Genomic DNA, 18,562 nt, shown 5'->3' on the forward strand with positions numbered 1-18,562 from the left:
CTACTAGGGGCAAAGACTGTGCTGGGGTGTCAGAGATAATTAGAAAGGATCACATCACAGCCTGTAACATGTTAGAAACTAACAGAAGAGGCAGATGGTACCCGAATAATTCAGGAGGCTGAATGCACGGAAGGTGCAACCTGAGCACTGTGATGAGGTGAGTCAAGGAAGAAACACATCCCAGGTCCACCCTGGAATTCTGTTATCGGGCTACTGGTGCTCCGAGTCATCTCAGGAACATAATTAACTTTAGAAAGCTGTGTTCATGCCTGCATGTGCAGGAGAGAGAAAATAGGCCATTCGTAGATAGGATAACCTGTGCTACATTTTTGCCAATTTTTGGTTTTGTGTTGTTTTTACAAACAAATAGAAGGATGTTGGATTTAATAAATGAGTAAATTTTTACGTGTTGCTGTAAAACCCATAAAAACAGCTTTACTTTAGTTCCACCACAGCAGTGCCAAGAAGAAAACAGTATACATGAAAATAAGAACAAAAACTCCTTCTAGTGAAGCATTATGCCCTTTGAAAGGCACAGTCTGTGAGGACACTGGGCAAAAACATGCCTTTCCTATTAGTCAATATATTATTTAACACAGCATCACAACTTACAATGCTGAGATATGCCACACACACACACAAAAAGAAAATAGCATTCCTCTACTAACACAGTAGCTCCTCTTTATCTTCTTTGAAAATTAATTTTATGTAACTTTCTATAAATGAACCTAAGTTAAAGATTCCAGATATAACTCTTTTCCTTGTTAAAAAGAAATTTAGATTTATGTTAGAAGAAGAGGGACCATGAATTCTGCCCAAAGAAGTCAGGTTAGGGCTTCCCTGGTGGCTCAATGGTTGAGAATCTGCCTGCCAATGCAGGAGACACGGGTTCAAGCCCTGGTCTGGGAAGATCCCACACGCCACGGAGCAACTAGGCCCGTGAGCCACAACTACTGAGCCTGCGCGTCTGGAGCCTGTGCCCTGCAACAAGAGAGGCCGCAACAGTGAAAGGCCTGCGCATCGTGATGAAGAGTGACCCCCGCTTGCTGCAACTAGAGAAAGCCCTTGCACAGAAACGAAGACCCAACGCAACCATAAATAAATAAATAAATAAATAAATAAACAAACAAACAAACAAATAAATAAAAAGAAGTCAGGTTAGATATTGGCCTACTTTTTTTTTTTTAACATATATATATTTCCTATAGTCTAAGTATTTTTCATTACTGTTTTACTCATTAATACAAAACTAGAAAGAACTGAACAAGTGATAATATTAAGTTTGAATTCTCAGATTCACTGACCAAGACTACAGGTTTAAACAATCATCCTAAGTAAAACATCCTCAGTTTTCATGCTCTGGGTATTTCCTACCCTACAAACTAGAACGTGAAGTCATGTCAACATGAATGAGACAGACACCCTCTACAACATGAAGAGCCTGCCTGGGACAGAGCTGGGGACATCAACACAGAATCTGGGGACAGCAACCACGGAGAACAATCAATCTCAGTGGTAAATATGTAACCCCCTCTGAATCCCTTATAGGTACCGTTAGACTTGAACTTCAGAGAGATGATACAGTGAAAGAACACGTTTTAATAAGCTGTGCTAATGGATATAGGATACAAACGAGCTGTACTGGAAAGTTACAGGTCATTCCAATAGGAATCAGTAGGACAGCTGCACCCTGAGATGGCTGGAGAGAGTCCAGCTCAGTGTGTTTAGGCTCAGGTCTGGTCACATGGCAAGAGGGTCCACACCTCTTGAGAGGTGCTAGAGCAGGCTCGGGGAGTCCCTATAGATGTGGGATGCTCTTAAGGACCTGGGAAAGACTGATGCTGTCCTCTGTTCTGACCCAGGAGGCAGACCACTGGCTCCAGCCCAGGTCTGGGTCTGACACGTTCAGGTACCCAAAGAATCTGCACTGAGTGCCAAGGCCATGCTTACTCAGATGAACTTGGGGCTTAGCGGGAAGTCTCGAGGGAGGTGGTATCGGTGCCCCAGCACTTGGCTTCCTTCTGTGTAGGGAGTAAAACCCTCAGATGGAACAGGGGCCTCTGCACAAGGAATACCGCTGGGCCAGTTTGGCCCAAGAGCGTTTCCTTCACGCTTTCAGCTCTAGCATCTCTGCCCAGGCCTGGCTTCAGGATGCGGGGACTGTGAGCTGTCCTCCTCCGGGCAGCTGTGCTCCCAGCCACCTTCACAACTAAGACCCACGCTCTCCACGTGGACTCTACACGGAGAGGCGGACTCCCTCCAAAGAAGAATCAGCTCCCGGTCCTGGCTGGCCTCTGAGGGTGGAAACAAAGCCTTTAAGGTGGGCAATGGACCTGAAACTAGCCTCAGCTACAGCTCACAGGCAAAGCAGCATAGCATGTGTACTGATAGTTAATATTCACTGGGGCCAGCACTGTAGTGGTCGTCATTCATTTCCTTCTCCAAACACTCATGGTAAAGTCCTATTATGATGCCTTCGGGGCATTTTACTGGGGAAGCTGGGGGACAGAAAGCCAGCCACGTGCCAGGGTCACACAGCTCAGCAGAGCCCAGGTCAGCCTCTGTCTCCAGGGGCCGCTGCCCACTCCACAGCCCCCAGAATCTAGGGTTTGTCTCTGAGGAGGAAGGAGAGAAGCTCGCTTGCTGAAGGCTTACCATAAAACTCAACAAAGTTCTCTCACTCACTAAACCAGACGAGGACACAGCATCCTCATTGCTGCGAGTTATCAGAAGTAAACCACCGGCTCCAAGAATGCCATGGAACACATGTATTCGAAAGGATTTACAAAACGCTTCTGTAAAGGAGGAAGAGGAAAAAGCTTTCATGTAGCTATTCTCCAATGATAGCTCAAAAAGGAGATTAAAACAGGCTGGCAGGTTGAAATATCTGTAGACTTCCAGCAAGAGTAAACAGCAACAAGCCGACGACTGTTTGGTGTTTCCAGCTACTGGTTACCAAGAGCAGCTGAGGCTTACAGAGTGAGAGGCATCTCTGAGCTTTACTGCTGTGACCAGTGGGGTGGTAATGCTCAGACACTCCTGGATTGACCCCAGGCTCTGCCGCGTATACCCACGTGACCTTGAACGGCTTTCTGAACTTCTGGGCTATCATTTATCAAGCACCAGCTATGTCCATACTTGATTTTCATACTTCCCCCATACACATTATCATCACCATCATCATCATTATCGTCACGTTTCACATTTGCAGACTGAGTTCAGAGAGGTTAAGTGACTTCCCTAAATCTATGCTGCCACCAGGTAGGAGGTGGGGTGTGAACACAGGTCTGTGAGATTCTAAAGCCTGTTGGCTGCCCTTATCATTCTCTGACACCCTCCTCCTATAAACTAAAAAAACTGGTGCCTATGTTCCCCACCTTCCTTTTAAAATCTTCTTTATAAAGAGGGCCCAAAGAGCCCCGAATAGAACACAGTTAAATAAACCATCAGATTGAGTCCAGAAATAGTCAGAATATGGCAGCTATTAGAGTAGCCATATGAAGTCCAGGTTAGAAGAGCCCTTAAAAAGGTCAATTTAATTTACCACTGAACAAGGAGCCCACTCAGTTATCATCTAGGAAACTGAAGGACACTAGCTGACTGATTGATTAGGAGGGCATTTCCGGACCTATTTGTGAACACATGTATCCTGTTTCACATATGCCAAAAGCATGTGCTAGAGTAGAAAAGTCTTCTCAGCAACTGATTATTATTTACACAGCTACATATCAAGTACACATATTCTAAATAACCAAAAAGACATGTCTAGATGTGACTTTCTCAATGCACTTTCAGAAAATGTGATTTTGAAATAGGACTTCGAATAAAGCATCCAGACTTAAGACATTTTTCACATGTAACTCACACTTAACTGTAGTGGAAAAAATTTTCCTATGTCAAGGGTCAACAGCTCTAGTGGGGGAACTATAGTTAATGGCGACTTACCTCCACTCACATGCTGTAGGTGTCTCTTTGAAAAGAGGGCTTTCATCAGACTTTTTCCCTTACCTTTTTTGTTTCATGTTTTCAGATACTCTTCCTATGTTATTGAACTTTTTTATCTTGGTAGTTCCAGTGTTTTTAAAATATAATAGAAACGTGCTAAATATTTAATGATACAGGCTGCTTTTGCAAAATGTACATCTGTTAAAATGCTTTATGGGAAGGAGATAGAGGTATGGTGCTGGAGGATGAAAGTAGTCACATTTACCTATAACAGGTGTTCATGAAGTAGAATAACTAACATTTGCTATTTTGAGCAAGAATGTGTATCTCTTTAATGATTTCCATTTAGTCACAACTTCTGTAATTTCTATTTACCACAATGACCGAGACAGAGATATTACTGTAATTGATACAAATGTTCTCAAATTTCTAAAAGATCTATAGCAATTTTAGAAACAATAGTAAATATAATTAATCAGGGTAAAATAGATGGTGCTTGTATACTAAATTCTGTCAAACATGTTATTGAGATAAATTATTCCTTATGAAAAATGTTGAAAATGCAGGCATTTTCATTTATGCAAATAAATTTAATTATATAGGGATGAAAATGATAAAAACTAAGTATCTGCTACTCAACTTATTTTATATTAATTTTGAGAGTGTGTTGTCATGTGACTCTGCATGAAACTTTTATTTCATAGCTATTCATCTCAACACCCTTTCTTAACATTTGCTGCGTCAAAACACTGCACCCTCAGAAGAACACATACTTCTGGGAAGGGGAAAGTAATAAGAATTTGCTTTCTTAAAGAATAAGATAAAAATACATGGAAAGGTTTTAAGGAAAAGCAGGTTTTGTATTGTATTAGTCTAGGCAAGGCTCGAATGTATTAATATTCACAGACAGGTAACAACCAGTCTAATTTGTGATAGGTTTGTAAAACATTATAGCCAAATAAAACTGAAGGTCATCTTGGTTTTCAGTCATTATGGCCTAGGTGTGAAAGGATTCCATGAGTTAGTATGAGTTGAACAGATTTTACAGGTTCTATTCCAGCAACTAATTTTTAGAGAAGGCAGAGCCTTCAGACGCCCACACGATCTTAGTTAAGTTAACTGGCAATGTCTCCCCGTGAAATTTGCTGTCCTTCCTCCAAAGAGCTCAGGCCCACGTGGCCTGGCATGCTGACCCACCCAGACGGTCATACTGACTTTTCCCCAGCAGGACAGACTTCCAATTGTATTTCCAGAAGTACTGATGCATTTGCTTCACCCACACTTTCTCCTGGGCCCAGTTATGTCCTTATGACCAATGGCATGTGCTCACATTGGTGACCCAGAGTCTAGCCCGGGCAGGAGTGGGCCTGCAAGTCTGATTAGCACAGGCTCGAACAAGCAACCATGACTAGCACTACACTGAAAGCCAGCTCTTTCCTGCCCACCCTCCTTCTCTCAATATCTCCCCACTGCTCGCCTTTTAACTGAGTGCCTCCTGTGTGACAATGGGAAACGCGTGGCTAAAACATGAACCCCTCACTGGCCAACACATGGAGACCTGAATCTGCTGCACAAAGCAAGCTTTGGAGAAGCAACTATGTATGTTTACAGGATGAGATAGAGTAAGGAGCCCCCACTGCACCTGCAGGACAGCAACTGCATAGTCGTGTCACCACTGGCTGCCGCGTAACAGAAAACCGGAGAGTTTGGGGGGACTTCAGAGATCGGGGAGTGCAATTTGCTCAACTTAAAGATGAAGGAACTAAGGCCCAGAGAAGGTCAAAATCACAAAATTAGTTAAAACACAGGTCTAGGAGTTCCAAATCTAAACTCCCTGTTGCTAACCAAACACTGTAGTTTGTTATGTATCAATAACTCTCCAGCCACTTATTCATGATTACTATCATATTGTAACGGTTCTGTTTAAAAATACAACTTTTAAAATTTAGACTCAAATTTTGGGAGAAAACCCTGAACAATTAGAAGTTTTTGGAATTTCTATTAAATAGGACAGTTCGGACCACATGACTGTTCAGGTTAAAATCTTACAAGTTTTGTACTTAGAGGCATAGTATATTGGCAAATTTGCATTACAAGGGAGCATATTCTATATTTCAGAAAAAGCAAATACACAAGTGGCACATGCTGTGAAAATAACCCTTTTAAGGTTATTATCTAGTAAATAATCGTGTAAATTTGATATGAGTTATTGGAATTTAGTCTAAAGTTGTATCAAGGCCGTATGTTACCATGGGCAGTTTCTTCAAATGCATAATTTATAACACAACCTCCATGACTGCCTGAGAGTCCAAGGTAGAATAATGAATTAATCCTGCAGAAACAGACCCTTGGAGGATGAATTAACATTTAGCTAAGGTCACGAGGGCAACTGGATTTGTAGTTTCAGGCTATTCCTCACAGAGAACTTGCCAGATGACACAAAAATCCAACACATTCCCACAAATAAAAATCAACTCTCCAAAATGTTTAGTTTGAATATCCAGGCATACAAGGGCCTAGTGCTGCTTAGAATTTATTACTGGATCATATTCAAAAAAAAAAAAAGTACCAACCACTGGTACTACAGCTAAGCTTTCTACATAAACGCCAAGGTGGGGAGAGAAAAAGCACATCCAGGAAAAAGTGTATGAGAGATGACGGAGAAGAAGAAGGAAGAAAAAAGACAGAGATGTGAAGGGAGAAAGAAATAAAGAGATTGACAGCTAGAGAAGCAGAGAAGGGTAAAGAAAAGAAAGCTAGAGAGATGAGAAATGAAAAAGGAGGAGGAGGCTCCCAGCTGTAAGATAAACAAGTCCTGGGGATGGGTGTACAGCTCAGGGACTATAATTAATATCACTATACTAGTAACACTATATATACACCACATTATAGCACTGTATCTATGAAAGTTGCTAAGAGAGTAGATCATGAAAGTTCTCAACACAAGAAAAAAGATTTTAAAAATGGAGAAAAATTAAACGATGTGTGAGCAAAGAGAAAGGAAGAGAGGATGGATGACAAGTGGGGAGGAGGAGCTGAAATGATGGGGACCAATTAGTCACATATGAGCTGGGACAGAGCAGCTGTTTGTCCTAAGGCCTAACTAGACCAGTTACCCGAAAACGAAGGAAGAAGCAAGGAAAGGTGTGTATGTATGTATACACATTTGGATATTAGCTCCCCCCTTAAATATCGCTGTGGCCCAAGGGTTTACCTTCACCCCTGACCTCCTTCTGACTCGACAGCAGCTCTCAGGGCCCTCGTCCCAGCCCCAGCTTCAGCTGGACGTATGTGGATGGGTGACTCTGGCTGTGGAAACCACACCAGCATATCTGACTGCTCAGTGGTCATGTCTACTCCACGTTACAGGGAGAGTGAACTTAAAAAGTGCGGAGCTGAGCTCCCCGTCTTCACGCCCCACATGTCCCACCTCCTACACGTTCCACATCTGGGGAGTGGCGACAGCCCCACCAACTGCCACGGCAGCAATGAGGTTCTTTCTATTTTGCGCCATCTCCCTCAGATCGGCCTCCAAACGGCTACTACAACGTAGTAGCTCCTTATGTTTCTGAAGTTGCTGGTCTTCCTAACTCCAGCCTTTTTCTCTCCTTGCTGGCCTCAACCCTAACATCAGAGTGATCTTTCTAAGAGCAAAAGCACATCACATTACTACCTGCTTAAATGTCACCAGTGGATTTTACGACCAGGTCCAGCTCCTTAGATGACCAGACAAGGCCTCCAAGACCTGGTTTTGCCGACCCCTGTGTCCTCACCTCCTATCCTCCGTAACCTTTCTCACACTCCATAATTTTTAAAAATCTTTCCTTTAACTTGAAGTCTAGTGGATGTACAATGTTGTGTTAGTTTCAGGTGTACAGCACAGTGATTCAATTATACATACATATACATATTCTTTCTCATATTCTTTTCCATTATGGTTTATCACAGGATACTGAATACAGTTCCCTGTGCTAGACATAGGACCCTGTTGTTTATAATTGTTTTTAAACTACATAAGAAAGGGACAATCTGTCTTTTCACTTCTTGCTGTCTATATTTTATATTGACCATTTCTATATAAACTGAACATTGTATTATTAAGCAAGTTTTCACTCATTTCCACAAGACAAAAGACACTGCCTATTTTTCACGTATTAGAGGTGAAGATTGCTTATTATAGCCATATCTGTTTTTCTCCTCCTCTGACCACCCCTGGCCAAACAGGGCAACCTTATAACATCCAACATGCTACCATTCTTGTCCTTATGTGTCCATGCCCTGCGTTGCTGTCCAGCTGCTTTCTGAGAGTCCCTTTCTCATGGGATATTAACATGGTGCCTGCACATAACATGGGCCCAGTAAATTCTGTCATCGCCATAATCTTCAATATAATGAGAAGGAAAAGTCTTTTTTCTCATATCCTCAAGACCTAGTCTGTTGCTAGTAAATACTAAACATTTCCTGGTGAATAAATGATTTTACTGATTCTGCCAAGTTTTATGTACCAACTTGTGGGAAGACACATGATCCTTATGTTGACCCGGCATGAGAAACTGCATATTTACACAAAATCATAGCCATGTACTCTAAATTTTGTCCCATAACCTTGAATGCTTTATGATGCAAAATAGGAACAACCAGAGCCACAGATGTATCTTGGTCATCAAAGCCAAATGAGTAACTGAGTATTTTCACACACAAGAAGCCTCTTGGCAAACAGCGGGCCAGAAGCACATGGGTGGCAACGGCCGGGAGCTCACCTTTTCTTCATGACCAACACGACTCCAAGAAATATAATCACGAAGAGCAAGATGCCAGCGATGACTCCTGCGATCTTGACTGTGTGGTCTGTTTGTTTCTCGGGTTCTGGGACTGGTTTTGGAGTGGCAGCTCCTGAAGGGGAGAGGAAATGAGAAAGAAGACACGGTGGGTAAGGGAGAATAAAAATGTTAGCTTTGTAAAATTTTGCTGCATTTAACAGAGTCATAAGACTTATCAGAGCTAGCAGACAGACGAGCTTTGATTTTTTTCAACGGCTTCCACAGGCGCTGAAAGGAATGTAATCGTTCGCATTGTTCTTCCCTATTTCACTAAACCCCAACACAAGTTGGAAAGCACACCCACGCCTGACCCTTTTATAAGAGACTCTTCTCAAACACAGTTTTAAAAATATTTTTATTATCTCTATGGGCTCCCTGATCTTTCTGCCTTTTAGAAACTTGCTACCAACACAACAGACATCCTCAGCCTTTATCCAAAGTTGATTTGCTGGAACATTTCCCCCAATTATTTTTCATAAATGAAGCAGTAATTCCATAACAATATTAGCCCAAACACCTGGAGAAGAGAGATAAGCTCACTTACTGTGCATTTTACCAGCAATTGTTTTTTAACACAATAGAGATTTTTCTCCCCCCTGCCTTTGAAAATCTAAATCTAGGTCACATCTGGTAGGCAAAAGACTCCTTCTAAGCAATTTATTCACAAAGTGGGATGCAGACGATGATCACACTACTGGCACCCACATTTCGTATCTGTTTAAATGAGATAACCAGGGCCTTCCAGTGGCCACTGTCTTAGCTCTCCTGCTTTCCCATTTTCAAAACACTATCTGTCCTGTTTGCAGTATAATGTGATGGAGTGTCAAATCTGTGTCTGATGAGATATCCATTTCCTCTGCTAAATGAGTTCAGGATGAAAAATATTAGGACTGAAATGTTCAATTCACTAAACAGATTCCACTTTTGAAGGGCTTCTCCCTTTTTAATCAGAACACGACAGTCCTTGGCATCTGAGCCATCACGTCCCCTCCCTAGGGAGACAGGTCATTGGGAAAGTAGGAATTTTATGTCCAAATTTCTCATGTTAGAATTTTCTTCTTGCTTTTGGTGGTAAAAATGAAATCAACACTGACTATGGTACCAGCCCTTTCTACTCTTCCACTGGGTTTTGCATTCATGCTTCATCTGATTCTTGAAAAACTTAACCACCACTGTCTCCTGTGCACTCCAGGCGGGGCTTAGTCTAAGATGAGTCATCGCAGAGAAGCAGGGTGTCAAGCTGTAACTTTCCATCTGTTTCCACTGGAACATATAAATGTTTCTTTCAAAAGTTATTCATATTAAGATTTTATATGAGACTCTGCACCCTGAACATGGCCGTGGCCATCAGACAGACGGAGCTGGTCAAGATCAGGGAGAAACACAAGGCAGGAGACGGAGGGCCACGATCACCTGAGTTTCCACCCCACGTGTACTTTCCAACCAAAGCAACGGTTGAAGGAGAGCAGTGATGTGAAAAATCACACCTTATTAAATACAAACCCTGCCGGATATAATGACTCTTTAGAGGCCATTTTTATTTCTGACCACTTCAGGAGGATGCCCTGCTATTTTGTTTGAAAGAATATCCCTCAAACAGTTGTCCAAATGAACCCTGAAAATATTTACTGTTTTTTATTATAATAACATCTGAAGTATACCACTACAATAGGCCACTGGAACATACAGCTAAGTGGTAGATTTGGAGGATATTGTTACTTTGAATAAACTGCTAAGAAAAATGTAAAGATACATTGTGTATGTTTTAAAAGATGAATAAAAGGTGAAAAAAGCCATTCATGTAAAAATAACATATTTCAAATTCACAAAACTGACAAAAAGTCCAATGGTTTTCAATTCTGATTTTTTATCCAATTTGAAAACTTAACTTAAAAAAATAAAATCTAATTGGTTTTATTCTTCCAAATGCTGGCACATTGGGGACCATTCCATTTACCTCACTAGGGATAGAATGCAAGTTCTCCAGATATGTTTTCTAAATAAATGATTCTCTACGTTTTTTGTAACTAAGTTATTCCAGTAAATACAACACTCAGGGAAGAAATTATTTAGAAAAACTGGATTCGGCTTAAAAATTTAAATTTAAAAAATTACAAGGATTCAACTCATACATTATAAACACTCCATAAGAGAAGAGCATCCTGTTAATGGTCACATGTTTGCTTCCGTTACCTAAACGACTAGTTACGTTGTGCTTTAGCCTTTTTCCTAAGCTCTGTGAGAAGTGAGGAGTGACCCTACCCATCCTTGGGTCAGGGAAAGACATCAGCCCTGCGGCCCCTCATCCCCTGCAGGAAGCAGGCAAGCACATTGCTATGCAGCCAGCGAAGGTCAGGATCATCATTCTTCAGCACCTACTTTTAATTCATTTCACGTTGCAGGTCAAGAAAATGAAATGTTCAATCTCTGTGGGACACAGTTGCAAGGTAACCATGGCAGCAATCAGGCAAAATGGGGGAGCTACTGATAAAACGTGAGGAGGGCTGCCCTGCAGGTCTGTGTGCGACCCTCCCTTTGCCTGAAAGGTATGGCCACCAGCTCACCGTGGTGGGGCCTGGGTGAAGGGGCTGGTTCAGGTGTCTGGGTTTAGGACTACTCTTGGGAAACACAAGTTGGGCTGAAGTGAGTCACGGCCCAGGGAAAATCTCGCGGTGTGTCATTCACTGCAGGTTCCCTCAGGGACACACCATCCCTGCCTTCTCCGTGTACTCTGCCCTCCATCCCGGCCTGAGATGGACATCCTTCCGTCCTTCCCCCACAGGATGCTCTTCTCTCCCCGTTTCTTGCTTTGAAAACATGTGCCTGTGAGCTGTCAGTCAGCCTCAGACAGAGGATAATTTGTGACAGAATGTGGTTGCAACTGATAGCTTGGTTTTTTTCCCCCTTTACCCAAATCTATGACCCTAAGAGTGTAATTTACAAACTGCTTGGCAAAAGAGTTGTTATAATATTTCCCCCTCTGTTTTGTTATTTTCTTGCCGGGTTTCTAATGGTATAAACTTGTATTCTTTTTTTCTTGGTATAAATTCTAATTCTTCATGGAAAGGTGTTTTTATTCTCTTCTATTGTGCATCCTGCTTAGAGGTTACTGCACATGTAGCTCCTTTTAAAGAGAATAAATTCAAATGTATGCATTTCACAGTGGGCATTATCTAGGCTTGGATGTATTCATTAAAATGATAAATAAGCTAAATATTTCAGGGGGAAGGAGAATGAACATCATCTCCACAGATGCCCACGGTACTGACTCCCAGTGACAGCTCCGGGTGTGTTGTTTTGTTTCGAAGACCAAAAAAAGTTTTTTTTTAAAAAAAGGATGGTATTCCAGTGAACCTGCGTCATTTAAGGTTTCAGATATAATGTCTAACGTGAAAACTCTCAAAAGAAAGCGAGTGATTAGCCAATGCAGTGTTTGGCTGGTTTTCAACTTGGCAGGAAACAGTCTGTCTTGGTCCAGTGTTGGACGTTAAATTCAGTAACAGCAGCTCTCAGGCTGAGAACTGGATGTACTCAGCCACTGGCTCGAGGGTCTGGGCCCAGTTCTGACCACTGAACAGGCTGCATAAATTTCCCCCGAAGACCCACGGACACCAGCCCAGAAGGACACGGAGGCATCACCACTGCCTGGAGTGGCTGAGCCCCCAGGGCCAGGTCTTCCTCTCCTGAGCAAACGGAAAGCCTTTCTAGAGGGAAGGGAGGGGGGCGTGGCTACCCAGAACCTCTGCACGATGGTGACTAGGGCTGGCTGCCCTTGACTGGGGGGGAAATCAGTAATATTCTCCATTTATACATCAAGAGTTTATTGCACATCCAACGACGTGCCGTGTGCTGTTCTAGAAACACAGCAGTGAGCACGTGGGTAAAACAAAAGCCTCTTTCCTTGTGGAAATTAGATTCCTGTGGGACACAGACCCAGAGGTAAATGATACTGTGCAGGTTGTCAATCGGTGCTCATGCTACAGAGAAACCCGTGTTGGGTGGGGATGGCAGGGCAGGGCGGTTGCCGCTGAGCTCCGAGATGGGCTATCAGAGAAGAATTACTGAGAAATAACATGTGAGCAGAGACCAGAAAGAGGAAGGGGTGTGAGATATGCTGACACCCAGGGAGGACAGTGGGAAGAAAAAGTTTAAAGCTACAAGACGAGACTGTGAAACACTGAGGTGTGACTGGAGTGGATATGCCGGGGAAAGTGGGGGGCACAATGACAGACTTGGGGACACCTCAAGAGATCCTGGAAGGACTCTGCTTTTCCTCTGCACGAGATGGGAGCCACGGGGGGATTCGGAGTGGAGGAGGGATGTGACCTGGCTTAGCTTTCAACAGGATCACTCAGGATCACCAGGGTCACTGGGGGCAGTGTTTAGAACAGACCATCGGGGGTCAATAGTGAAAACAGGTATGTCAGTTATGAGGCTATTGCGATAATCCACACAAGAGATTAGGATGGTCTGGAATAAGATGGCAGTGGAGGTTGTGAGACATGGTCACACTTGAGATCTATTTTGACGGTCCAGCCATCAGTATTTGTCCATGAACTGGATGGAGGGTGTGTTGATACAACATCCAGGTTTCTGGGAGGAGTGACTGGAAAGATGGGGTTACCATGTCCTGGGATGCAGAGGACTTGGAGGGGCAGGTGTGGAATGGTAGGTGGGGAAATCAGGAATTTGGTTTTGGACAAGTTAGTTTTGAGATACTAGGCACCCAAAGGGGATCTCAAGTAGGCGGTGGGGCATAAAGGGGAGAGGTCTAGACTTGGGGTGAACATTTGGGGGGTTGCCAGCAAAACGATGGTCTTTAAAGCCATGAGACTCAGGAGGGCACCTGGGAGGTGAAGAGAGAGGGTGCGTCACGAGGAGGGACCAGTAACGGAGACGAAAAGGAATGGCAGATTGAGGGAGGGGGGAGGAGGGAAACCGGCGAGAAGAAGGAGGAAGTCAGTGTGATACAGGCAGAGAGGGAGCATCACCACGGAGCCAGGGAGGAGTGTGGGGATCCAGGGAAGCTCTCTTCCTTAAGATGCGAGAAATTAGGGCATTTTGAATGGTGATGCGTACGGTCCCCGAGAGAGGGAAAAGTTGATGACGCAGGAGGGAAAGGAGATGGCTGCTGGAGCAGTGACCTTGAAGGGGCTGGAAGGGATGGGCCTGGAGAGAGTTGTACAGAGAGGTAAGGGGGCGAAGGTCTAGGGGAAGAACGGGGAGGTGGACACCCGGGCTCCCTGAGAAAAAGGGCCTCATGAGATGAATCCTGATGATCTCAAGGCAGATGGTGACGGACATGTGCGGGTTCGGTGGGGTTGCAGGTTTATCCAGGAGCACAGAGCTGGGCCCCCTCCTCCCTCCTCACAACTAGATGAGGAAGGGGAGGAGGAGGAGGAGGAGGAGGAGAAAAGGCAGAGAGGGGCTCTGCTCCGAGTTCCATCCCAGTGAGCAGATGGGATGGACACTGATAGTGAGCCCATCAGAGGTGGGAGCATCCCTGGGATGGACACAGGGAATGGACGCTTGCCCGAGCCATCCTATGCCCATCCCTGTGATGCGGCCGATCTTGTTTTTCACAGTCTTCAAATAAACAGCTCCTTTTATGCTCCAGGCCCTGTAAAGAGGCTCTGCAGGGGACTCGAGATGAGCAAGACGAGTGACATCTCAGCCTTCCGTGCCCGATGCAAGAGGCAACGAGAGGTGCCACGGGTGAGCTTCAAAACCCAACTGGAGGAAAGAAGGACGCTCCCTTTGGAGAGCAGTGAAGGCTACGGCCTCAGCCAGGCCAGGGGCCTCCAATGTGTGTGATGGGAACTGCAAGGAAGGATGCAGGGGCTCACGGAGGGCACCCCACTGGCCGCACATAGTGCCCTCTGGTCTAAGAGCGCCAGGCACTGGGTGGATGTCGGTGCCACTCATGGAAATACCTGGCCCGCTTCCTGATGGCGGAACTGGTGTTTGGGTTCGACATTTGCACTGAATTCAAACAACAAAATACCTCATTCTCACAACATGCAAAATCAAATACCAAAATTCCACTTCTGGTACTTGAGGGGGGAAAGAGAGAAAAGAGTCGGGGGACAGCAACCATGGGAAGTTGCTGAAAAGAGAAACAGGAGGTTGAGAAACCTTATGAGAAAAAACAAAATGGAAGCTGTGGAAACGTAAGAATATTGTTTCTCCGACTGTGTTTCAAAGAGCACTGGTCCCCAGAGATATTCTAAAATATCCATTGGGGAAGCCTCAGCCACTTTGGACTAGCATTTTTATGACTTTGTGGAATAGAAAATCTATTTCAAATAATTTTCATAGTTGTTTTTCACCTTTTGCAGAGGTCTTTTTTTTTTTTCTTAAAAATAGCAACACCCTGGTTTTAAAGATTATTGTCAGTTCTTTCATGTCTTGCTGCTCAGAAAATTAGAATTCCTTGCTATCTATGTTTGGTTTTTCCAGCTGTACCTTAACATTATATATAATCACGAAACATCTCCAAGATTTTTCATTTAAATTGTACATCATTGTTTCTCCTTCTGGGAATGCAAAGTCAGTCAGTACCCCTGGAATAATCTCTGTTCACACTTTATGTATTATTTGTAACCTGATTATGCTTTTGAATTTATCATTCTTCCTTTGTACCTCATTTCCACCGTAGGGCATGCAGGGCATGTATGATGTACAACTAATAATCAGAAACATAATTTTTCATATAAAACTGAGATGCTAGATTGTTTGATATATACCGTCTCTAAAAAATTAATCTACTTTTTTATTTTTGTTCTAATTTCATGACAGTTACTGCTCTCATTTATTGATGGGGCCTACAGCCTGTGGGTAAGATGATCAAACCCTTATAACTTACTTTCTGGAAGTTTCCAGAGAATTATTAATGCCGTTACTGGTCTGATGAAATGGCTTTATTTTTTCCATCTGCATTTCTCAAATCACCGTCAAGTAATAAAATGAGTGAACAGCTTGTCAGTAAGAAGGCATCAACTGTGTTCACCTTTCATATGAACTGAATAATCAATAAAGGAAATGTGAGTGGGTGATTTTGAGGATGTTATCACTTCAGAGTGGGCATTTCCAACAGTTTGTTTAAAACTAAACTTTGAAGGCGTTAAAATAAAAATCAACTGTCCCTGACATTTTTTCCATACTTTGTGTCTTGGGTCATGCTTATATTTAGCTCTTAAAAATCATTTATGTGGGAGAAAGGATCACACAGCATCCTGCACAAAGCAGTAACTGTTTGCAAAAGACCCTTGCAGCTTTTTCTGCTGCTTGAAATTGGTCATTCACTCTCTTATCAAAAAGTAAGTGTACCTAATAAATTCTATGTGCGTGCTAGAAAAATCTGTATTTCTGAGGTTCAAAAAGTGTACAGGGTATAGCAAACTGCCTGCAGAAGTGTGACATGTCTTTTTACAGGCCAATGAGCCACACACACAAAAAGTGACCCTTAGAGACGTACTGAGGATCCCTGGGGTCTCAGCAGAGAGTGGGGTCACATCATCCCCTGACTCTCATTTACTAAGCATATAATTTTCCTCAAACAATGAAGTTATTTAAGAAATAAGGCTTGGGCTTCCCTGGTGGCGCAGTGGTTGAGAGTCCACCTGCCGATGCAGGGGATGTGGGTTCGTGCCCCGGTCCGGGAAGATCCCACATGCCACGGAGCGGCTAGGCCTGTGAGCCATGGTCGCTGAGCCTGCGTGTCCGGAGCCTGTGCTCCGCAACGGGAGAGGCCACAACAGTGAGAGGCCCACGTACCGCAGAAAAAAAAAAAAAAAGAAAAAGAAATAAGGCTTACATTAGTTGTATCATTCTGTTCAATATATTTTAGAACAGAAGTTCTCTAATTACAGAGACTTCAAGAATCATTCCAAGAGCTTTTGAATATGCAGATGGCTGGGTTCCCCAGGGACTCCGGATGGAAGGTCTGAGGTCGGACCCAGGAATCTGTATGTTCCACCCTAGGTAATGCTCTACACGACATGAGGAAAAATCCAACCGGAGAACCACTGGTCCTAAATATCTTTGAGGAAGGTTTTCACAGACTATGGCAAAATGGGAAAAATACTTAATTGGGTGGTTGTTTATAAAATACTGCCTAATATATTAATATCTTACTTTATCATTTAGCCAATGTCCTTCATTGCACTATTTTTTTTTTTTTTTTTTTTTTTTTGCGGTACGCGGGCCTCTCACCGCTGTGGCCTCCCCTGCTGTGGAGCACAGGCTCCGGACGCGCAGGCTCAGCGGCCATGGCTCACAGGCCCAGCCGCTCCGCGGCATGTGGGATCTTCCCGGACCGGGGCACGAACCAGTGTCCCCTGCATCGGCAGGCGGACTTTCAACCACTGCGCCACCAGGGAAGCCCAATTGCACTATTTTAAAAGATCCTTTGACACAATGAAAAGGCAAACCTGGTGGAATCAAACCCTGGTTATATGATCACCCAGAGTTAGTAGGGATTGGAAAGGGTTCTTAATTGTAAAGGAACTTAAAGTGCGCCGACCAACTGCCCAGGTGCTACTAAATCAGATGGAAAGGAAGAAGGCTGGTCTTCGTGAAGACCTCCTTTGTGCGCCAGGTGTCTTATGTAACCTTTATTTAACATCACACCATGAGGTATAATTAATGCCATTCTACAAATGGGGAAACCGAGGCAGCAGACGCAGTCAGGAAGAGGAGCTTGTCTCAAGCCACTGAGAAGGGACATGAGAGTGGGGATGGGGGGGTGGGCGCTACACTCGGGATCCCGGTGTGACCCTGAAGCCCACGGGATTCACTGCATCTCCACTTCCCCCAGGAACACAGTAATCACTCGGGTGGTTACGGCTGACATTCTGGAAAACAAGACTCCAGCTTAAAACATCATGACCAGTTGTAAAGAGGAGAGCCTAACAAAAGGTGAAGATAAATCAAAGTGCAGAACAATGCCATAAGGAAGTTAAAATCCTGCAAGAAAAATAAGACAAACAGATGAGGGCTAAGGACGCCCCAGGCCTAAGTCCAGACAAGAGAGGCCGGATCACTGTGGTTCTGAACTGGACCAGAGGAGTGACATGCATGCGATCCTTCCAGCACACAGTGTGCTGGTCAAGGCTGAAAGGGAATCAAACAAAAGAAACACACATGATCGACAGGGTAGAAAAGAAGGATTGTGATAAAACGTAAAGGGCACTTATCTAACCAAGGATGGACCAGCAGGTGCCATGGCTGGTCTGGAGCTTCCCAAGAGGAAGTACTATTTCTCACCCACTTGTGACTTGTAAGCATTAACCCAATGTCTGTAACCTAGTGGTCACCTGATAAGTCTTTCCTGAATGAAAGTCTTAAAACACAGAAGTTTTTTTTCTTTTTTAAGTAAATTTATTTATTTTTATTTTTGGCTGCGTTGGGTCTTCGTTGCTGCGCGCAGGTTTTTCTCTGGTTGCATTGAGCGGGGGCTACTCTTCGTTGTGGTGCACAGGCTTCTCATTGCAGTGGCTTCTCTTGTTGCAGAGCACGGGCTCTAGGCACGTGGGCTTTAGTAGTTGTGGCTCGCGGGCTCAGTAGTTGTGGTACACGCACAGGCTTAGCTGCTCCGCGGCACGTGGGATCCTCCCGGACCAGGGCTTGAATCCATGTCCCCTGCATTAACCACCTGTGCCACCAGGGAAGCCCCAGAGGGGGAGGTTTAAAAGAGAATGTTGACCATGTGCCATCTGTGTACGTGAGTAGAATCTTTTTGAATGTATAGGCTTAAACAAAGTCAGGAGTCCATGTTCCTGCAGAGAAAAGCTGCC

The 18,562-nt window shown here is 43.9% G+C and overlaps 1 protein-coding gene across 3 annotated transcripts in view; it reads right to left on the reverse strand.

Moving 5' to 3' along the window:
• The window catches only part of PTPRM (protein tyrosine phosphatase receptor type M), a 768,668-nt gene that overhangs the window by 229,656 nt on the left and 520,450 nt on the right, over positions 1–18,562 (reverse strand). For all 3 annotated transcript variants that reach the window (XM_081252728.1, XM_081252729.1, XM_081252730.1), the window contains one exon: positions 8,706–8,838. In XM_081252728.1, the coding sequence (XP_081108854.1) occupies positions 8,706–8,838 (133 nt within the window). The remainder of the gene's footprint in view (positions 1–8,705; positions 8,839–18,562) is intronic.

This window comes from Mesoplodon bidens, assembly GCF_964165515.1.
Source record: "Mesoplodon bidens genome assembly, chromosome: 13".
In the NCBI taxonomy this organism is placed as follows: Eukaryota; Metazoa; Chordata; class Mammalia; order Artiodactyla; family Ziphiidae; genus Mesoplodon; species Mesoplodon bidens.